The sequence below is a fragment of the Tamandua tetradactyla genome, chromosome 1 (assembly GCF_023851605.1).
Source record: "Tamandua tetradactyla isolate mTamTet1 chromosome 1, mTamTet1.pri, whole genome shotgun sequence".
Classification (NCBI taxonomy): domain Eukaryota; kingdom Metazoa; phylum Chordata; class Mammalia; order Pilosa; family Myrmecophagidae; genus Tamandua; species Tamandua tetradactyla.
In genome coordinates this window covers 230,452,541-230,476,699 of record NC_135327.1, presented here as the reverse complement: position 1 = coordinate 230,476,699, position 24,159 = coordinate 230,452,541, and the positions used below count along the sequence as shown (strand labels likewise).

The 24,159-nt window shown below is 42.4% G+C and overlaps 1 protein-coding gene across 1 annotated transcript in view; it reads left to right on the top strand.

Moving 5' to 3' along the window:
- Positions 1-24,159, top strand: part of PLXDC2 (plexin domain containing 2) — a 372,398-nt gene that overhangs the window by 171,239 nt on the left and 177,000 nt on the right. Inside the window, exon 4 of the mRNA XM_077154385.1 lies at positions 20,936-21,005. Within this exon, the coding sequence (XP_077010500.1) occupies positions 20,936-21,005 (70 nt within the window). The remainder of the gene's footprint in view (positions 1-20,935; positions 21,006-24,159) is intronic.

Here is a 24,159-nt window from a genome sequence, read left to right as displayed (position 1 = left end):
TCGTGGCATGTTCAGATTAGGATGACTAAAAGTGAAAACTGAACAGCTCCATCCTTCCGAGTGCTGTGTTCATAACTGAGGTAAAGATGGACAAATAGAGTGGATGGCTGATGTGACAGAGAAGCATCAACTCTTTATTTATAAATAAATAGAAGTAAACACTTTTTTAAAATGATACATTAACTCAACAAATGTTAAATGTCAAAATATTTAGCAGTAGCCTTCATTGCTTGTGTTTAGAAGTTCCTGCATCAGGGAGAAGCTTCTAACAGTTAAATGAAAGTTAATGATTCAACATCGTGATTCATTGGCTTTGCAATGTAGAGCACATGATTTAGAGAAGCAAACGGAGTAAGCTACCTCCCCTTGCTGAATCCCATCATCCTGTTATTCATACTCAAGTAAACCCTGGCGAGCAGACAGATCCACACATGATTCACTGTGGTTTAAGAACAGAGCTTCCAAAGAAGATAAAATGAAAAAGATCACATTATGTCTCTCTGGAATTCATTGCATTTTGCCAGCCGTCCCACTGTATGACAATCCTACTAATGCAGTCAGGCTTTGTAAAAGTTTGAAAGTCCTCATGGTATGGGGATTACATCAGAAAGCCATCTCAGACTACCTGTCTGAGCCATCATTAGTGGGAGAAGCTCATCAGGTAAAATGTTAACTGGTTTCTCTGACATGCCTTAAGACCAGTATCCTGGTTTTAAATAGTTACGTACCCCAGAAAGTCATGTTCTCTCAGTCCAGTCTTGTGGGAGCAGACCTGCTGATAGGTGGGACCAAATGATTAGGTGGTTTCCATGGAGAAGTGACCCACCCATCCAAGGTCAATCTTAATTAGTTTACTGGAGTCCTTAAAAGAACTCATGAAGACAAGAGAGCTCAGAACTGACTCAGAGAACAGAGAGGTGAAACCAAGACACAGATGTTTGGAGATGCTAAGCTAAGAGCCCAGAGTCTGCCCAGGAGAAGCTAAGTGATGACCCACAGATGCTTAGAGAGAAAGCCACTGGAATCAGAAGCTGAACCCAGAAGCCAGAAGAGGACAGCAGGCATCGCCATGTGCCTTCCCATGTGACAGAAAAGCCCAAATGCAACTGGCCTTTCTTCAGAGTCACAGTAGCTTTCTCTATTGCCTTAATTTGGACATTTTCATGGCCTTAGTTTTGTAACTTAATAAATCCCCTTTGAAAAAAAACCAATCCATTTCTGGTATATTGCATTCCAGCAGCTTCAGCAAACCAAAACAACCACTATCTATTTCTCCTGTGTTCTCCCGAAGGGGAGGCAGTCCCTGTGTCCTTTCTCTCTTTAGAGGTTCTTTTCCCTTTTGGAGCTTGGCTTACTTGGTTGCCTTGAAATCTGAGCTCTCTAAAAGCCTCAAGAAAATCATAATGTCGATGATCTGCCTTTGTCTTGCTTTTAGGGTGGGAGTCACATTCCTTTTGGCTTCCAACACCTGAGGTCATCCTAAACCCAAATGAGAGGGCTTTAGCTACTGCTTGAAGCTTACCTGGAGCTCCATGCATTGAACTTTAAATATGTATACTTGGTGCGAGTCTTATTATAGCCATTTTTTTATGCCTGGTTTCTTGGCCTTCCTTGAGTGCTGAAGTCACTATCAAGCATTTCTTGGACTTAGAAACCGATCACACTTTCCCCATAGCTGCAAACAGAAAGCACACACACATGCACGCAAAATACTGGTACACACACCCACATGCAAAAATCACTGACACACACACACACCGACAAGAACGCATAGATGTGCAAACAAACTAACATACATGCAAAACTGGGCATGCTCATGCACACTCACACAAAAACACTGACACACAAACACACACAATTCACAAAAATATAAACAGAACCACACTGGAAAGACATTGATGCACAAATACACGTACAAAAGACTGACACACACAAACATACATATGCAGAAATCACACACACTCACGCACATACTCCCGCACACCCACCTACACATCGCACAAACATACACACTTTCCATTTGCGATAGGATTAATAATATTACTTAGCTTCCTTTCTTTTGGAAAGCTTTACCACTTTAATGCCTTTGTTTAAGTAAGGTTTGCATCTTGAGTTTTAACAAGTTGCTTGCAAGAGTGTTGTTTAAACCCCCAGAATGAGCTGGGACTCAGCATCAAGGGATTGAGAAAACCCCTAGAATGAGCTGAGCCTCAGCATCAAGGGATTGAGAAAACCTTCTCAACCAAAAGGGGGAAGAGTGAAATGAGACAAAGTGTCAACGGCTGAGAGATTCCAAACAGAGTTGAGAAGTTATCCTGGAGGTTATTCTTACACATTAAATAGATATCACCTTGTTAGTCAAGATGTAATGGAGAGGCTGGAGGGAACTGCCTGAAAATGTGGAGCTGTGTTCCAGTAGCCATGTTTCTTGAGGATGATTGTGTAATGATAGAGCTTTCACAAGGTGACTGTGTGATTGCGAAAACCTCGTGTCTGATGCTCCTTTTATCTACCTTATCAACATATGAGTAAAACATATGGAATAAAGATGAATAATAGGGGGAACAAATGTTTAAAAAATAAGAGTGTTGTTTAAAGTGTCCTACAAACCTTCCTTCCTGTATAACTGTGATTATTAAACCTTAGCCTAAGATTTCCCCGTCGCCTGGGGTGCCCCATGTTTTCATGCTCCCTCACCTGGGCTGCCCACCTGTCCCCCTACTGCTTGGCTCCGGCCCTTCCCTTTCAGCACACCTTCCTCAAAGCAGAGCCAGCCTGTTCTGACCGCGGGATGGTAATGTTAGGGCTGCGTCACGGGTGGGGCTCAGTAACGCCCACATAGACCCCTGCACACGTGCCGATCAGCGTGTTTGCACACACACGCCCCCAATGCGCACCGCAGCTGCAGAGATGCACCTGCGACCCCAGGAGAGACCTCAGCTCCCAGGAAAACAGCGAAAGGGAAACACAGCCCTGCTTCATTCATTAGCTCTGCCGATTCCTAACCCTGGATGCAAAGCCCTCTGGTAGATTAGCTGGAAAAGGATTTAAGTGTAATCCCCGAAGGGAGGAGGGGGAGTTTTCAGATCTTATCACCAGTGGATGTAATTGGGAAAGACAAATGAGTCAGCAGAAGAAGAAACAGTCTTGCTGACCAGCCCTTGCTGACACCCCCCCACCCCGGGAAGCAGGAGGTGGGTGTGAGAGCCACAGGAGGGGCTGCTCACAAGAGAAGCCCCCCCACCCCTTCTCACTGCCCCCAGGGTTCGGAGAGGGGCCTTCAGGGCAGTGTCAGGCCTGGGACATGATTGTTTAAAGAAAGATATTCCCCTAAGAATGTGGTCCAAACAGGAGTTTGGAGTCGTCGATACATTTTTTAGAAGGAGGAATAAGATGGAAATGGAGTAATTTTCCCTCCTCACCCCCACCCCCACCACAATAATATCTTAGACTTTCAGAGCAGAGGAAAACTTAGAAATCATTCGATTTGCATGTTTTATAAGCCAGAGCACACGGATGTCTTCCCTTTTATAACCTGAACTGTAATCACTAGCATTTATGTTACATGTATGTATACCGTAATTAATGATATAGTCTTACAAGGCTCACCATTGTCCTATTGACTTTAATAACATTTCTTAGATCATCATTGCAAAAAAAAATAATAAAATGCAGCTGCTAAAACCTAGTTTTACAGTAGAGAGATTAATGCAAAGGATCTGTCTTCTTAGATGAAGGGAAGAGAAAACTGCATAAATCCCTACCATATGGGAAGCAACGAGCCAGGCACTTTTTATTCAAATGCTGACATTTACTTGGAGTTTTTGTCCTTTAGTCAAAATTTCACTGTTTTTAGGTTACAGTTCTAGAAGTTTCTGACTATAAGCCTAGGAAACAGACAGGATTTGTTTCATTCCTGTGTGGGCCATGAGACTCTACAATTTTGTCATTTTCCTACTACATTAATTTACTGCTGGGCACAATGTTTGATTAAAGGAGCGCATAACAACTAGGCAAATTCAAATTATTTTGCCTTCTGAAACCAGTTTATGGGATTCCAGTTACAACTCCTATGGAGGAGACGCGTACATTGGTGTCAGAAGTTGCACAGCCGCGGCTCCAGCACTCATTTTCTGGGATTCCGGCCTCTCAGCACCTCCATTTCATATCCTGCCTTGACTATGCCCGGTGCTATTTTGAGGACAAAAATGTAATAGATAAGAAAGGACAGTGAACACTTCAAAAAAACAATGTAATTATAAGACACTGATATTTGCAAGTCCTTGTTCTTCACAAAAACAACAAAATAATGCCCCATATAAGTCAATTCTTGAGTCGCCTCCAAAATCCCCTCTTTGTAAGTAGGCTGGTGGTGAGAGACTTACATAACTGGAGCTATAGATCTATATCTATATATCTATGTATTTATGTCAAATCTGTACCTATATATATATATATATTTGGTATATATTATATACATACATATATATATATATATATATAAATCAAGCAAATGCCAATATGCTCTTTGTCAGACATAGCATATACTGACTTAAAAGAAAATTGCATCTTTCTATTTGTGGAGTAAAGATGGATTATTTGTCTAAGAGACACCAGCACTAGGAAATGGTTGAAGTATTGCTTTCCTTCTCTCTCTCTCTCTGTCATAATGCAGGGAAGTTTCTTGATGCAATTTGTGTGGTTTCTGACATGGCAATTATTTTTAATTTTAAGAATTGTGCTGTGCTTGGTGAGGATCCTTAGATTACTGGAACATACATAGTATGCCTTTATTTTAAAAGTGTTGTAATAAATAGTTTTTAAGTGCCTTATAGGAGCTACTTTTTCCAGTAAAATAATTTATAGTTTCAACTCTTGCATTTGCATCGTGTTGATATTGGGAGAGCTAAATTCGGCTGCCCATGCTGACTTTAGCCAGTTGTTTTCTCATATTGCATAATTTCATTTTTTCTGTGCATCAGAAAATCAGTTAAGTACTTATTTTTTAAAATGATAAACTCACATGACAATTTAGTATGTGTTTTCTGTTGGGCTAATTTCTAGACAGCACATTTTGCCCCAGTTATCTGTTCACAGTATCTAATAACAGGTCACTTTTATTTATGTCCAGTTTGGGCTTGTTGTACAGACTTGCTACAGTTTGTCTTTTGAGTCACTTCCTTTCAGTTTAAAACTCACAATCTCTCAAGCTTTTAGGATTTTCATCTAGTTTCAGACACACCGGCACAAGTTGAGTCTAGATGTGTCTCTCTGGTTTAATTGTATTTAACTAAGTCCTTACATGTATGAAGAAAGAACACGATGCACTCTTTTAGTTAACAATTTTTATATTCTTGTTTTGGCTCAATTGTGAATACTAACACAACTCTGAGAATTATCAAATTGTGCTGCAGTTCTCTTCAGAGATTTTTAAAAAGTTGAGGCCCTTAAGCTTCTGATAAACAGCTGTGCATTTCAAGGTGTCAACCAGTTACATTGTTAGAGAGAGAGGGAGAGAGAGAGAGGGAGGAAGGGAGAGAGAGAGAGAGAGAGAGAGAGAGAGAGAGAGAGAGAGAGACGCTGGTCTCTGTCCTGCCCACGGCACATGGCAAGTTTGAAGCGATGTGATGGCATTTCATACTTAAACATTTTACCATCCTACCATGAATACTTGATTATCGTTGTCATTTCGTGTGCATCACTCACCAGCTTTGCAGTTAATGCTCTCTGTACTGAAGAAAGCTCTCTTTAGGGCCTTTCATGGAAAGGAAGAGCCCACCTCTGTGCCATGCCGCAAAGCTGACATGTATCTTGCCACAGTTTCTGGACAAAGGCAGTGGATTCTTTTGCCTGATGCGCCCGAATGACCAATTCCTGAGACACTGGGGTTTCAAAGAAAGAAGGAGTTTATTAGTAGGTATGTAGCAAGAGAGCAGATGGCCTCTCAGCCCAAATTCTGTCTCCCCAAACTGCAGTAATTCTGATAGTTTTACAGAATTAGAAGATGGGCACGTTTTAGGATGACGAGCCCGGTGGCCCCAGATGATGTAATTGGAGGTGATCTGATTATTGAGTGTGCACATATTGATCACACGCGTAGTCACAGGACGATTGTAAGAAAATGCCTTACTATGATGATGGGTGTGACTTACTTAGCTTTATAATTTAGTGTTAGAATGAGGTACAGGTGACTTGTAGGTTAAAGGTTAAGCTACTGCGCATGCCAGGCGGCCCCATTTCAGTTAGATCCAGCTTCGGTTCTCAAGATAACTTTGGACTCGGGGTGGGTTAGTCCTGGGCTGACCCAGGACCCTTCATTAATAAACATTAGGCACTGTCTTTAGTGATCACAGACCTCCAAAGTTGAAAAACTGAAAGAATGGTGACAAGTGAGGGTTAGTCATGAGGTTTTTACAATCCCAGGGGCGTGAGATAAAGCCCACACAGTCATCACCAGAGATCAAGGTGGCTGGGCTACAATTTAGAGATTTCAGATATTTCCCTCTAGATCTCCTCTACTATACCAGAAAGGAAAATGGAATGTCTGTACAGTGATTCAGCAATCAAAGTCATCCCTTAAATCCTAATTTTTCAGTTGTACCACGATGTCTTCCCCTCCTGCTGATGGATGCTAGATGCAGGTTAAACTGTCCTTAGGCCACATCTAATCATGCTGAATTTAGTGAATTCCATTTACTGATCTAAATTTATTAACAGATGCACTTTTCCAATGGTGTAAGCTCCCCTTATATCCTTCCTGAATCTTGAAACCAAATTTTAGACCCGAGAGGGACTTTGGAGATTCTTGAAGAGTGCCGTCCTACCAGGTCCAAAATGACCAACTTTTATGGCTGCAACAAATCTTAGTTTTCCAAAGCAAGAACATGTACTTTTTATTTGTAATTGCTACCTGGATTCCTCATATTTCAATGGAGTTTAATCTTTTTCTCCATGGTGGGTCACTAATAGAGGAGGACACCATTCTTTATATAACGTTAGAGCTTTTTCTTTTACCTCCTCTGCTACCAGGGGTACCTAGAAAATAATTCTCGGTAGATAAATATCTACTCAGCTCTTTAAAGTCATGAATGAAGTAAATGCTTCTGACTCCTCTAAGCCCATGTTAGAAGTGTCACGTTAAACTTTCATATTATGAAGGCTGCTAAAGGGGACTCTCAGCCTTGGTAAGATAAAGCAGCCCACCTACCACTGCTCTTGAGTCTAGATTGTCTTTCACAGCCAGTTTCCTCTTCTCTTCTGAGATCTCCCCGTGAGTCTAAAAGGCCTGCAACAGCCTAATTTTGATAACATGATTACGAAACATAGTCTCATCTGCAAGTTATTAAATGATAAAAATTTTACATGAGTCTTTTGGGAGGAAAATGTTTTTTAGTATAGAAAAGTTAGCAAAATATAACTGGAGCATAACCTTCCTTACAAATGAATACAACTGAGAGCAAGCAGGTTTAATTGTTTTGGAAAATATTAAATTATAGAAGGTAAAAGACCTGAGGCATTTTAGGGTTGAGATTTCCTGGGCAAGTTAGTATTATAGTAGCTTAACAAAATATTTTGTATATAACATCTTTACTTTCGTCTGTTTCTACCAAATTGCAGCATATCACTTGGGGGGGAGAGTATGACAGCAGGCAGAATGGCCAGCTTCCCCACCCAGTTTGTTTAAGAGTGGTCTGTCCATCAGAGCTGCCACTGTGCCTGAGTCTCCAGCCTAGGCAGGAGGTGCCCCTTTCTCTGCTATTCCACTCAGTGCTAATAGGACAGGGTAGGGACAAGTCAACCCTCTCCATAGATGAGATACTGCCAGAGCTTCCTTATCACCTAACAGCCCACTGGGAAGGAGCAAACCCGGGACCGCGTGACAAACAGGCTGAGTGGACACCTTCCTCCAGCTGCCCCAGGCTGGCGGGTCTGCGTAGGTCTGGGGGACACTCCTAGGGAGAAACTCTGGGAAACTCTGTGGAGAACATCCATTTCTTAGCTTTGGAACTCTCAAGTCCTTGGCGTATGTGGTGGCATGGTGAACCCACTTAAAAGTGATGGGGGAGGATTTCGGTTATTTTTGTGACTTTTTAGAATTTTAAATTATTTCAAAATAAAAGGTTTTTAAAAAGTTAACAGGGGAGGATGAAGGAGTCAGATATAAACTTGGCCTGAATGTCAGTCACAGCCCGTAATCTAGGTGGGAATTACTTGGTCACTCCTTGCATGAACTTGGCTGACGCTGAATTCCAGATCTTAAGGCATCAGTTGAACAGAAGCTGGCTGTAGTGTCTGAACACATGGGCTTCAGAACCAGGATTCCTTTGAGTCCTGGCATTGTCCCCTGGTGACCCGTGGGGGGCTTTGAGCATGCTATGTAAACTCCCTCCTCTTTGCTGTCTTCACCTACAAGGAAGGGGTGAAGACAGGAGTTGTTGGGAAGAAATAAGGTAGCAGGACCTGGTGCATTGTTTTTGGCAGCAGTTGTAGGGGAAAGCTTCATCATCACTCACACCTTTACCTGAAGGCTGCATGGGCAGGAGCTGGGGGGGCTAGTACCCTGCAGGGCAGATTTTAATCAACCTAAGGGAGGAATGTTTCAAACTGTGAATGCCCAGGGGCGTCGTGGTGAACTCAGAGCAGTATTTTCGTGCACCTGCGCCTCTTTGAGGGCTGTTGGTCTGGGGAAAAATATCCCTCACGTGACCTGGGGCCACAGAAAAGTTTTGCAGAACATTACGTGGGGGGCAGTAGCTCTACCTCATTTCCTTAAGTGGAAAGTTCCAGGCCACATAAGTGCTACCAGGTGAAGCAGGATGAGGCGTTCCAGAACCAAATCTAGTCATCCTTTTAACCCTTCTCACGCCTGCCAAAGGATACTGTGATGATTTTGGAGTTCCCCAGGCTGTCTGAGTGCCAGGCTCCTGGAATTGGGGTCTTTGAGCAAGACCAACAGACCAGGGAGCTCTGCAGCATTGCCCCAGATACTCCGAATCAGTCTGCGCTTTGCAAGGTGCCCCGCTTCTCCAGCAGAGTGAGCAGGCCAGAGGGGCTGCTTCTGGTCCACACCCTCCCATGCCTACCCCCAGGCCTCCCACCCTGGCCCGCCCTGTGGCCCCATATAAAATTCCCTGGCACCTTCTCTGGGCCCTTGAACAGCCTGATTCCCTGCACTCTGCCTGCATTGTGAGTATTCACAGAAGTCATCTCAACAATCCCGATTTGTTGACAGCAGTTACTGTCAGCGGAGTGTTCAGTGGGCCTGGTGGTGTGGGAGGCCCCGAGCTACAGCCGCGTCGGCTGGCTCTAACGTCCATGCAGGCGGACACAGGTGACGACAAATGTATTTTCTGTTTTCTAGAGTGTCGTGTAATGTGCAGGGTTAATTAAGTTCTCAGTTCCCTTATGAAAAAAATGCTGGAAAAGTTAGATTTTCTAGCTCAATAAATCAATTCAGTCGATGGGGTTTCTTTCTGAAAGGAGTGGCCAATCCCAGTCTGTACATCTGCATGTTGACCTCCCCTGCCCATGGACATTTGGGTCATTTAATTGTCACCCGTGGATTAATAGCCTCCGTCTACTCTAGACCTCCCAGCGTGTAAGAGTCGGTGAAATTCCCCGGTTAGAACAGCCCTGCCCAGTAAAGCCATGACACATTATGTTGGGCTCCTTTAGGATCTAAGCAGGCTCTCACCTCGGGGCGTGTCCACAGAAGCTTCCACTGCTCTTACCCACAGGTCTGTGCCTCTCCTCTCTGCCATCCTCCTTTACCATTTGCTTGCTGTGGAAATGAGATCATCACTTTAATTTTTCTGTCACTGTCTATAGATCTGTGCATACATGTGGGGCTATATATTCATGCCTCATCTTTCTACTGTACTTTGTCTTGTATTACTTTTAACAGAGAAGTTATTTCACTTACCTAGGGACATAAACCAAAGACAGTTACCATTGGGAATTCTAAAAAGAAAGCACATATTCTGTGTGCTTGGCTCTGAGTCCCCTGAGTCCACTCTGGAAGGGAAGAAAATGGAAGATCTAGCTCCCGAGTGTGCAAAGGAACGGGGGTGGGGGGCTGCCGTGCAGTCCTGGGCCCCCGCCATGCCCCAGCGCCCAGCTCTGCCCAGCCCCTGTGAGGCGGCACATTCGCTTGGAGAAGGCGCCTGTGCACTCTTCCCAGATTTTCTCTTCTTATGGCTTTTGCCCCATTCATTCTGGGTGTCATGTAACCATGTTTCGTCATTATTATATTTTAAAGAAAATTTAAGTTCTTATATCTACCGAGAACTAAGACCCGAAGCTCTAATCATATTAGGGTGACTTTGGTCATTCTGGTTGTTTATGTCAAACAATGCCCGCAAAAATACTTTGGCCCTGCATTGACCAGATGCAGAGAGCTTTACCAGATGAAGTGAATAGATCCAGCAGCTCCACAGTGATTCACAAGTCCCATTTATTTTTCAACATTTTTCATTTGAGGGAGTCCTCCACTTACAAAGTGTGTGTAGCCATTAGATGCAGCAGTGCAACTCATCCCTTCCCGGCCATGGCCCATGGGGAATGAGGACATCTTACACCATGCCTGCAGCCCCGAAAGCAGCCTGGCGAGACTGTTCTCAGCATGTGCACACCAGGCTGCTGCAAAGGGGCTTGTCCAGCCCCAGGTCGGCCCTCCTGCTGCCCCCTCCTCCCGGACCAGCCCACATGTGGTCACCCGGGCACAAGTCGGAGGACATCAGCCCTTCCACATGAAGGCCATTTGTTGTTCAAGAATACAAGGTGCAGAGAGCGTCGGTGACATGCCTGAAGCCATGCAGTTAAGAGTAGGATTTGAATCTGTGTGTTCTGACTCCAAATTGAGTATAATTCCCGCCACACTGCCCTCCTGGGGTTGCCCTCCCTGGTACCAGGAGGACGTGCTCGGCCCCTCCATGGTACAGCTGCAAGTGCCCAGCTGGGGAAGGAAGGAGGACACATGAAGCTTACTTGCTATCTGCAGGATCTATTGGACCAATAATTCTGATGCAGTGAAACAAGTCCTGACATAAAGGCACGTGGAGAGCACTCCTGGCGAGGGGCATTGTTGAATCGCACAGGTGCTGGGGAGGGGACGTCACCTCTTCTGTTGGGCTCAGCAGCTGTAAGTCCCGCCCTGGGCCCCACTGGAGGACTTTCCAGTTTCCAGTTCAGGGCCAGCGTCTGAGCTGGGCACAGGATAAAAGAATCCAGGACTAGTCAGAGGAATTGGAAAAGGTCAATTGGAAAGAAATCCTGGGACAGATGACTGCACAGAGCTGAGATGAGAGATGAGAAATATCAACCTGTGGCCTTATCTCCCCGTGACAGGCAGAGCAGGTGGGAGATACGCCATGGACCGCAACCCATTGGTTTAAGTAAGTTTCAAATTCCCCACATTCTTCCCTCCCTCTAAGATAGCGTCTGATTGCCCCTCTGTGTGGGCTTGATGTGGTGACTTGCTGCTAATGTATAGAATATGGCACAAGAGCTGCTGCGTGAGTCCTCGACCAGCTCAGAGCAGTGGATTCCCTTGGGTCTCCCTTGGATCCCTCGCTCTGGGGGAAGCCTCCTCCCTTCAGGGTGACCCCCACAGCAGCACAGGTGGAGGCCGAGCGCAGGAACTGAGGCCCCTGTCCACAGCCAGCACCAGCTCGCCATCCAAAGACCCTCCAGCCCGGTCCGGCCTCCAGATGATGGCAGCCCTGGCCGATACCTTGACTGAAGCTCTATGAGAAAGTCCAAGGTGGAACCTTCTGGATCCCCAAGCCCCTGAGACTTTGGGAAATGATCATATGCCTGCTATTGATAAAAGCCCATTACCACTTGGAGCATGTATCATGCAGTCATGGGGACCTATACAGCACACTCTGGCTGAGATTGTGGTAAACTCTCCTGGAGGGGCCGATGGACCAGCCTCATAGTAAGTGAGGGCAGGAGACTCCAAACGGGCAGCCCAGGCACAGAAAGGAAGGGGGTTCATGGCTGACTTGGACGGGGACCCCAGGTAGAGCACAGCACAATCACTGCATCTGGGAACAGGAAGGAAATGAGTCATCTGGTATCAGAACAGGAGACAGAACAAAGAATCAGAGATTTGGAGTCAAATTTCGATCAAAATCTCGGCTTGCCTACTTGCTAGTGGTTTGAACTCATTACTTGTCCTTTTTGATAAAGTTTCGTTTTGAAATAATTTCAGGCTTAAAATAGGTTGCAAAAGTGATAGAAATATTTCCCATAGATGCTTCACCAGGCTTCCCTAAATGTTAACATCTTACACACCCACAGTACAATTATCAGTACCAGGAAATTAGCACCAGTACTATACTCATCACTAATCTACAGGCCTTATTCAGACTATGCTAACTGCCCCCAGAACATCCATTTTTCCTTTCCAGCATCCAATCTAGGAGCCCACGGTACAATTACTCCTCAACTCCTCAGCTCTCCTTAGTCTCCTCCAGTCTGAGACAGTTCCTTGGTGTTTTTTTGTCTTTCATGAATATAAGACTTTTGAACAGTATTGGCCAATTATTCTGTGGAATGCCCTGATTTTCACGTCTGCTTTTTCTTCCTAATTAAATGCAGGTCTCTGTTTTTGGTAAGAAAACTACAGGAGTGATATTATATATTTTCATAGATCAGGAGGTACACAATGACACGTATCTTATTACTGGTTAAGTCTGATCACCTGCTTAAAGTAATGCCTGCCGGGTTTTCTTTCATCCTGTAAAGTCACTACATTTCCTTTTATAATTAACACATATGAATATCGTGTTGCAAGATACTTTGAGACCATACAGCTGTCCTGTTTCTCATCATACGTTCACTTACTAGTTTTAGCATTCATAATTTTCCCTGCTGAGTCTCATATTTCCTGCATGTGGAATGAGGATCAGAAACTATTACACACGACCAGTGTCAAGACCATGTAAAGACGTGCAACAGAGCCCCAGCTATGGTGATGGTGATGACGGTGAAGGTGCTGGTGATGGTGATGATGGTGGAGAGGATGACACTGATGTTGATGATGATGATGATGACGATGGTGATGATGATGATGATGATGATGATGTTGATGATGATGATGACGACGGTGATGATGGTGATGGTGGTAATGATGGTGATGGTGGTGATGTTAATGGTGATGTGGATGGTGGTGGTGATAGTGGTGATGATGATGATGCTGCTGATGATGATATTGATGTTGATGGTAATGATGGTGGTGATTATGGTGGTAGTGATGATGATGATGATGATTGTGATGATAATGGTGATGATGGTGATGATTCTGATGTTGATGGTGATGATGATGATGGTCATGATGATGGTGATGGTGATGATTGTGATGATGATGGTGATGGTGGTGGTGATGATGATGGTGATGGTGAGGATGGTGATAATGATGATGATGATGGTGATGGTGATGATGGTGAGGATGATGATGATGATGATGATGATATTGATGTTGATGGTAATGATGGTGGTGATTATGGTGGTAGTGATGATGATGATTGTGATGATAATAGTGATGATGGTGATGATATTGATGTTGATGGTGATGATGATGATGGTCATGGTCATGGTGATGGTGATGATTGTGATGATGATGGTGATGGTGGTGATGATGATGATGGTGATGGTGAGGATGATGATGATGATGATGGTGATGATGATGATGGTGATGATGGTGGTGATGATGATGACGATTGTGATGATAATGGTGATGATGGTGATAATGATGATGGTGGTGATGGTGATGGTGATGATGATGATGACGATGATTGTGATGATAATGGTGATGGTGATGATGATGATGATTGTGATGATGGTGGTGATGGTGGTGATGATGATGATGATGGTGGTGAATATGATGATGATGTTTTTATGAGGACTAAAGTACTGACAGGGAACCTGGATGTGAGAGAGTTGATGAAGGTGGGAAAACCCCTGGCATGGGGGTCCTGAGGAGTGAGGTGCCCTGGGTATCGATAGCAGAGCAGTGAGACAGAGCTGTCTGCATCCACAATGGGACAGTGGACTGTGCCTTGGGCATCCTCAAAGCTCTGTGATCATGAACTGCTAGGGAAACTCCATTTCCAGGATGAGGGACTTCCAGGCCAGTCGCCCCACAGCTCCCCAGACTTAATCCTAGGTAGTGCTTACCCTGAAGGAATCTCACTGAATTATTTTAAACACGATTTCATGTGCTTTGTCTCAGCTTTTCCATGCATAATGATTTATCTCGCGTTTCGAAGCCCTTGTGCTCAGAAGAAGAGAATACCTATGGTCGTTTTCTGAATGGGAAAGGATCTAAGCTGGAATCCTAGCTTTGGATGTAAATATTCTTTGCTACTTAACAATGTAATTTTGAGACTCAGGTAGATTTCCTCAAATTTAAAATGGGAATAATAATTTCTATCGTATGGACTATTTTAGGATTGAATGAAATATTACAGGCAAATTATCTTATATAATGCCTGATATATGTGATGTTAATTCCATTCTCCTAACCCCAGTAAATGAAGCAGTTATGATTATCTCAGTACAACAAAAATACAGGCATCCTAATGTTCAAAAACATGATGTCTAATCGTGGCATCAATTCCATTAGAGAAGCAATTTGGCTGCCTTGGGTTAGTCCTTCAGAGAATTATTATGATGTATTTATGTATTTGAAACACTGTGTATCAAATCACTTCTAGCCATTTATTGGAATCAAATAGGAGTTCGTTATGTTTGTTCTAGAAGTTAGTTTTAAGGAACAATTGCTATGCTAGGCATGTCCTTGTACTTGAAATGATATTAACCATCATTAACTCAGTGCTAGGAAAAGCCAATTATTTGGTCATTTGATCCTTAGAATAGCACCTGAAATACGTATTGAGTTTACAGATGAGAACATTGAGGCCTAAAGAGGTTAAATGATTGATGAAATCATATAGCTCCTGAGTGACAAAGCTGGTATTTGATTTTCTGTCTCTCCGACTCCAGAACCAAGCTGAACTATTCATATATTAGGAATAAGTTATTGCAAGTGTAAAAATAAAGCTCCCTCTACTTTGACTAAAAGAAGATTGTAAAATGTGAGTTTTACAGTTGATAAAATGTCTGTTCTAAGAATTTGTAAGTTCATGAATTTCACGTGGACTTTAATCAGTTTTCAAGAAAATTAGTCAATAGTTATGTGCACATTGGAAGAGTAGTTGTCACTCAAAAATTAATAAGTTAAATTTATTCATAGTTATCTGATAGTAATTCAGTTTTATTTATTAGAGATATAAATCTTACTGGAAACAGTATTGCTCATTGAGGCATTTCATATGAAAGCTTATAACATTGAAATATTAATGAGGAAAAAGTAAAGTATACCTTTTGTTTAAGTTTTACAATTTCCTGAATTAATGCTTTACATAATAAACAAACTGAAAATTATTTGACTCATGATTGATTTGATCTATTTTTGAAACTTATTTTGGAAAACAGTAACACAAATCTTGCTTTATTAATAATATACCACTTATTTGACAGCTTCAATAGACAAACATGCATCCCTCAAACATGCAATAAATTAAATATAGTATGTTAAAATATATGTAAAAAATCCATAATTCCATTCTTGAAGAAATCATATTGCCTACTTTCTTTATATCCTTTGCCATCATAAACTCATGGGATCAGCAATTATTAAAAGTTTAATTAACACTAATTTTCTTCCTACAAGCTGTTTACATCAGGATTATGCTTTATAAAGATGAAATAAAGAGACCTGGGGGAGCCAAAAAAGTGTTGCTTTATTACTGTAAATTAGAAGATGTTTTGAAAACAAAAAGCAGCTTTTATTAATGACATTCAGAAATGGTTTTGAAGATTATAAACCTGCCCACTTCAAATTCTTAACTCTTTGTAAGTTGCAGTTACTGCAAACTGCAGCATTCTATAGGCATTAACTCATTACTTTATCTTGGTAACACCACTGAGAAACAGGCAAAGACGTTTACCTGGAACAAGATATACTCAGAATTAGAATTCCAGTGTTATTCACAAGAATTGGCAGAGGTCATAATGTCAAAAAAACAGACAGTGAAAGTCATAAGAAAAATAGGTACAAGAGGCAAAAGAAGTGTGGGCACAGCTCAGAACTGAGTACAGACCTGAGTCTGTCTTTCTGTCTGTCTGCTGCCGGCATGGACATCCCCAGACACGCTGCAGGAAGCGGGCTGCTTTTCCAGGGCTCTCCTGTCCATAAATTTGCTCCAACCAATTAGAATCTACTTACTATATCTGTACCAACTCTTCAAATAATATTCCACAAATCCATCTTCCTCCATATCAAAACTAATACTTCTGATGCTTGTCTGAAGATCTCCCTCCTCCTTCATTCAAACCGTTATCCCTTTGGCTAGAACATGAGGAAATGCAGCAAATTCAGTTGATTTCTTTATGACATTCACTCTCATGAAATTTCAGTTCTGAGACCTTAAAAAAAAACTGCTCAGACTCTAATTCAATTTATTTTTCTCCACCTGACGGTTTCCCTGAATGTTTTTCCTTTTACATTAAACGTCTTAGGGATTGAGCTCTGATACTGCAGGGAGGGTGAGGTTAGTGTTTTCCTTACACTTTCCATGGTATGTACCTTCACAGTGTCTTTTGGTGACAATGCCCAGTGTTCCACTGGCCTTTTTGGTTCCAGCCGAGTTGTTTCTTTCATGTACTATTTTGGATCATTTTTATTTTATTTTTTCAATTATACAGCTAGAAGATGCATTGCTAACTAGTGGCACGGCAAGTCTTCTCCCAACTAACCCCAAAGTTTCTTTTCCTCCTCCACCATCTCGTTTGTATCCCTGTGGCTTCCCCACTTCCCGCACTGGAGACGTGTGAGTTCTCTCAGTGTTTTTGTCCAGTTCCTTTCGAATCCTTACAACTTCAGTGTCTCTCTGTATTCTGACCTTCCCCTCCACTCCCATGCCCTAAGGCCTCATCTGGTCATCTTCTAGTTGTTTCTTCTTGTGAGTCTGTTTCAGGATCCCCGCCTCTGGTTTCAGGACACCCTTGTCTGCGTTCTAGGGTCCTTCATCTGTCTTATAGGAGCCCTGGGCTTTAAGACCCTCTCCCCTGGGTTTCCAGACCCCCTCCTCTGGGTTCCAGGATCCCTGCCCCTGGATTTCAGGACCCCGTGCCTTGGTTGGGTACCCTCAGGCTCATGGTAACTGGAAGGTCCCATCGTGGATCTTCTGGGTAGCTTTTCCCACCACACCATGGTCTCCCCAAAGGAGGGTTGGAACTTAGTGTTTCATCCTCAGCCTGAGTTAGTGTCTGGAATATGTGAGGTGCTGAAGAACTGATTATTGATTAACCATATGAATGAATGAGCAAACAAATCTTTCCTTTATTTACCCAATACCTAGCTTATAAGCCATACTGGGTCAAAACAGTATTCAATCACCCGAGAAGAATGACATTGAGCACAGTCATTGGGCATGAAAACACTTCCTGCAATTAGTGCTTCGTTGTCTCTGTTTTTCTTTCCCTGATTTTTAGCTGTATGTGTGGTTGTATTAGTGTACCTATGTTTTTTTTCTTCAACTTTTTTGTTGTGTAATATAATATATATAAAAAGACCAGAAAAAAAAAGCAATAGTTTTCAAAGCACTCTTCAACAAGTAGTTACAGGACAGATCCCAGAGTTTGTCATGGGCTACCATGCCATCATCTCAGATTTTTCCTTCTAGCTGCTCTAGGACATTAGAGGCTAGAAAGAATAAATATTTTTTTTGTCATCACAATTGACTTTTTTTTCTTTTTTGTGAAAAATAACATATATACAAAAAAGCAATAAATTTCAAAGAACAGCACAACAATTAGTTGTAGAACAGATTTCAGCGTTTGTATGAGTTGCAATTCTCCAATTTTAGGATTTTCCTTCTAGCTGCTCTGAGATACTGGTGACTAAAAGAAATGTCTTCTCTGTATAACTCTGCCATCACCTTTTGGTCTTCCACTCTTTAGGGGTATTTGTGCTATGCCCATTCTGACTTTTGCAAGTTGGAAGGGACTGTCAATAATTGTACATGTATTTTAATGAGGGAGGATAATTTCCAAAGCCTTGCCCTTCAGTGTGACCCTCATCACCCATTTTTAAGATCTTGGTGATAATAGGACTTGCCTCAGTTGCATCCAGGCCCAGGTCCAAGTCATGGCCTCTCCCTTGGCCGTGGCTCAGCACTCTGCCTCTGGCTTAGCCTGACTTTGAGTAGGTGCAGCCTGGACACTCTGTGACCACTGTAAGGGTGCTTGTGCACAAGACTCAGGGTCCCGGGGAGTGGCAAGAAGACCTCACCACAACCCGGAGGCCAAGCCAGGGCTCCCAGAGGTCCTGTGGGAGCAGCACCTGGCAGTGCGTCACCTCCCAGAACCCCGGAGGCCGTGGCTAACCTTCCCAGTGCTCTCTCCTCTGCTGAGGGAGCTCCCCCAGGGTCTCTCCCCCAGCCGAGGGCAGGCGTTGGTGGACCGGTGGGCCAGTGGTCCACCTTGAGCCACAGTGAAATGGGCCAAAGCCTGTTTCCCTTACACCTCCTCAGAGGGTCACCCCTGGGACTCAGACCCATCAGCTATGGCGGTAACACACCCGATAATATACCTGTCGCTGCTTTTTCTCTTTCCCTTTTTCTTACCTGCCCCTCTTCCTGTAGCATGAGCTTCCTAGGAGTCCCCTGTAACAAGCTATCTGCCTCTAAGTCCTTGTGTCATGGCTTGTTTTTGCAGTAATCCAAGCTAAGCCAAGATTTGAAGAATATGGAAGACACGACCGAACAGGTTTGGGAGACTAGTCCAGCAGAGGATGGCATGGAGGTGCCACAGGGCCCAGGTTAGGGGCTAGCAGAGCAGAGGCTGCATCCAGCTGTAGAACTGAGCAGCGGTGGGGTCCGGAGAGGCTGTGGATAGGAGAGCCACGTAGGGTGCACCTCAGAACTCATGTTAAGTACATTGGCTTTCATCCAAGGGACAATCAGCTTCTATTGACTGGCTAAAAGTGAGCCAGTGACATGCTCACTAGTACAGAGAATGAATTGTACGGAACAGGATGGAGTTGGGACATCTCTTAGGAAGTTACAGCAACCATAGTGATCTACTCTTGGGGTATGTGGCAGTGACTGCCAAGAAATGGGTGGATTGTGCAGCTATTTAGGAAATGACAACTTCTTAACTTGCTTTCAGCATGATGCAGGCCACAGAGATGCATGGGGTTGAGAGATCATTTGAGCAGGGAAGCATTTCAGTCATGGATGTTGCAAATTTTTTAAGGACTTACTAGCATTTCAAGAAGAAGCCTTTAACATGCATATGTATTTATGACCCTCATTGTAATGCCTGTACCGCTTGTGGTGGCTGAGAAGCACATGTCATATCCCCCTGTCCATCCTGAGTGGTACTCGATAGAGTTGTTAGTGTTGTATGTTTAAACCAAACTCATATCCTGAAAGCACAAATGTCTGAAGTTGTAAATTTTACCAATTTGCTCTAGAGCATGGAAATAAATCATGAAAAGCAATATAGTGCACTGAGTGCCTTTATAAAATTATTCCTGACATTTTCTTTGAGATATATGAGTTTGCCATTAAAGCTTTCATTTTAAGGCTATTAGTGACCACTCATCTCAACTGATGCTGTGAAAATGGGGCTTGTTGTTCCATTAGTCAGTGCAAAATAAAAATGATGACAAATCCTTTCTGAAAATGTAGCTTTCATTATAAAGGAAAGAAGAAGAAAGAAACTAATTGAAAGTTACTCTAAAATTTTGAATGATTAATTTCATGCCAAATAATTCATTAGAAATCTCTGATGAATATAGAAAAGCAATTATTTGCAGGATTGGAAAGAGCGAAACTCAGTCTAGATATGCCCCTCCATTTCTTTTTATTTGTGCATTGAGAGTGATGCAATATGGAAATTGTTGAATGTTAGCACAGCAGCCTTTTATTGTAGATACTTGGCATGCACTGTTGGCTCTAACCCAGCTGATTTCTTACCCTCTGGATACTTTTATTTTATTCAGTTGACCATCTTCATTATAGATCGCTCTTTTTACTTTTTCTTTCTTAATAATATATCTGGCTTCAAACATACAAAAAGGTAGGATGTTCTGGTGGCTGTGCCCTGTCCTTCTCATTAAAAAAAAAAAAAAACCATAAATAAAGATATAAATATAAAGAGCCAGAGTTCCACATCCCCTTTCAGAAAAATAAAGGGGGGATGCAACTTAGCAACGTTCTTCCTTTCTAAATCTCTTTAATTTTCCCCTGTATCATGGGAAAGTAGCTCTCCAGGAACCAGCATTTTTAGCCTTCAACTTTGTGCATTTAAAAAGAAACATAATATGCTGTACTGAAGAGCTCATTGCATCTAAAACATTAAAAATATCAGCAGATTTAGATCTATAGGATCAAGATAATCTTGTGCCATGAAAATTGACTTTCATAATGGAATATAGAGCAAATTGAATATATAAGCTGTAATAGCATACAATTAAAAACTTCAGTTTTAAAAAAATCAGATTTGATATGTAACACGGTCTATTGCTTTTGAGAAGTCTAGACATACTAAAAACAACCCAAAATTGTTCATCATGTTGACAGAAATGATTCTGCTTGATTTATAGCTGAGGCTTGTAGATTCTCTGTCAGCTAGGAACAGGCCACAGCAAGCCCAACTTGATTCTTTTCACATATTTCAAACTCTTAATTACCAGGAAAACAATATCTTTTGTTACCATTCAGGATTCGGGTTTTAAAATCATCTACCATAATAGTGGGGCAAAATAGAAATATTGTTTTTTTTTAAGTGAAACACTCTTCATTTTACATTTACTATTTGATCCATTATTGATTTTCTTTTCTGGTATCTTTCCTTGCAGAGAGTGAATCTGTCCTTCGATTTTCCATTTTATGGCCATTTTCTACGTGAAATCACTGTGGCAACCGGGGGTAAGTGGTTTTTATCCATTCACTTTGAGTAATCTACAGCTTCACTATAGTTATTATTCTTAATTTACTTGGTATTTCAAGAGGGATATTTATTGGGAAATCCATTGTCTTTTATGACAATGTCGACGGTATAAATAAAATTTAAGAAAGAGTATAGATATTGGAAAAGTTTTTCAGCCAAAGCTATGTTATTGTAATTTTCAGTTTAGATTCACCTCTACTTTCCTTCTAAATTTTAATTCATTTTCTGGTGTAGAGGTGAATTTAACCTGAAAATTACAATTACATAACTTTGGCTGAGGTGGTTTGTCAGATTTCACAATGGGGAGTAATTGGAGTAAAGCTAGAAAGAAAAGATGGTTAAGGAAGCTGTTGCTGTATTTTTATTTTCTTCCAGTGTAGAGAGATAGACGATAGCGGTACAGTCACATTCACAGCCACATGTATGTCATTTTTCATCATTTGTATTTCCCTTTAACGCCACCTGTGCTGGCTGACAATTTATTTGAAAGTCTTAAAAATAAATACTGATGTCTAGTTAGAAGTTTTAAAGTTTTATTTTTTCCATACAAACTGGGAAGTTAATTTAGAATTTATCAAGGAAATGATCATTCGTTATGTATATTCCAGAAATCAGAGTATTTAAATCCTTAAGTGCTACTATCGGGGATGTGCAAAATGCCAGAGAAGCCCTTGTAGGTCTAAGGCAAGGGTGGAGAAGGTAGAATGAAAAGAAAACATGAAAAGTGAAGAGTAATAAAAAGACAAGGAGCAGAGGGGCCCCTCATGGAGCAGAGACCCTTTCCTTCTTGGGCTCTAATTTTCGGTCTCCAGGATGGTGTGGAAACCACATGGTCAGTCTTGCCATGGTTTAATCTAGGACTTAGAAGATATGTATGGTTCAGAAAAAGACTTGTAATCAGAAATATCAATAAGCAAATAAAAGCTTTTTGAACACCTAGTGGAACAACAGTAAATAAAGCACCTCCGCCTCTAGGCATGGATTGTCTAGTGAGTCATTGGCAAGGTGAAGAGTTCCCATCAGATGGGGTGCATGTGGGGGGTCCTTCAGAAGGCGTGCGTGATGCAACGGGGGCTTCCAGAGCTTATGGAGCTCCTGCTCCCACGAGAATCATTTAAAACTTCAGAGAAGATTGTGTAAGCTCCTTCTTGAAGAATGCCACAGTTTCTGTGGTTACGTGGGGAACGAAGAGTGAGTCATAGGAAAAGAGATCTTGAGTAAATACACAGAGAAGGACATATGGGTATGGATGGGACAGTCAGTAAGTGGGTTTGAGTGAAGTCGGGTTGTGTTTACAGAAAAGTGGCATATTAAGATTAGAACAGTCAGTTAGGACAATTTTATAGGATGCCTTAAGTGTCATTTTAAGTCATTATTCCTTAATTACGTAAGTGATAAACTTGAAGAAGATGAATCTAGAAGTGTGTGTAATGCTTTAAAATATAAAAAGACTAGAGTTTGTATATTTAGTGGGAAGAAAATTGCAATAGTTTGTACAAGAAACACCAAGAGTTTTGCAGAGGAAGATGCTATTCACTGCTGCTATTGCAAAATGCCAAAGTCAAGCACAGGAGCTGGCTTGAGGGAAAGCCAATGGGCTTCAATTTTTTTTTTTTTATTAATTAAAAAAAAATTAACTAACACAACATTTAGAAATCATTCCATTCTACATATGCAATCAGTAATTCTTAATAATGGCTTCAATTTTAAAATATTACATTTGTCTAAAAAAGGGCTATCTGTAAATAAAAGGCATGCAAGGACTGTGCCTTCTTTAGCTTACTGTTGTATGTCCTTTTTCTGGTGCTGGGAATATCCTAGGCACTTAATGCTTGTTGACGAGCTGAGTGGAAAGGGGAGAGCACAGCCGAAAGATGGGGCTCCATGAGTCGTGGATTGAGTCACCCCTCACGTCTTTGGGTGTGATGCAGCCTGGTTCTCTCCTGATATGGATGGGAGGCATGTTTTCTGACATATGTTACCTGTATTCCACTGAATTTCAAATAGGCGAATAATCAATCACATTTGTTCAAAATCTGGACACTCTGGTGAAAAATGGATGACTGTTTTGCCTTTTCAATTTCTCAGGTTATTGTGTCTTTCAAGCTCCTGTCAGTGATCAGCCAATGTGAAATTAGGTTTCCCTTACCTGAGGGAGTGGGACAAATCCAAACAGGGGCCAAAATCGCTGCAAAGTAGCATTTTCAATATAAGTTGGAAAACTGACATCTTGAATGATTTCTGTGTTTTTTGGAGGAAACACTAATTTAAAGAGGTTTTTTTTTTCTTTTATTTGAAATATGCTGGTCTGGGACTTGCATATATAATCCACACCCCTCTTTCAAGAGGCACAGTCAAGGTCATTGAGTTTTTTTTTTTTTTTTTACATGGGCAGGTACCAGGCATCGAACCCGGGTCCTCTGGCATGGCAGGCAAGCATTCTTGCCTGCTGAGCCACCATGGCCTGCCCGTCTTTGAGATTTTGACCCAGGTTTCTTCCCAGTGAAGCCAGAATATCCTGCGAAAGCTGCGGCTATTGCATTGCGCAGTCCCCCTTTCCCAGACCGCTCATGCACTCCGTGGTGAGTGAGGCCCTGCTGTGTGACAGGGGCTGGTCAAAGCACTGCCAGAATAAACCACAGTTCTCTTTCAGGAGCGTCCACCCTAAGAAGAGGGAGGGAAAAGATATGCCTAAAAACTCTTGGGACACCAGCTGTGTGTGCTGAAGGTACAGACAGCTATGCACAGAGGGAGAAGAATCCAGCTTCTCTGGTGAACGGGTTTGTGAAAAACCCCACATTTAACACTGGCCTCAAGGGAGGGTGGAAGCTTAGCAGGCAACGAGGCAGGCTGAGAGGAGCTGGAGACGGATAGTCACACAAGTGGATGATGAGCTGAAGGTCGGAGCTAGGGGTGCAGGTTTGTTCCTAGTAAATCAAATGGCCTTGAATGGAGGTTGGAGTAAAAGCCCAGTAACAGGGAGATGGGAAGAGCATTTTGAGCCTCCGGAATCTGGGTGACATCCAGCAAGGGTTGGGTTTCTTTGAGTGTGGCGCTCGGCTAAGGATGATGGGCAGAGAAAGCAATCAGCAGGTTTTCAATGCCCATATCATAGAGTCACTGCCTGAGCTA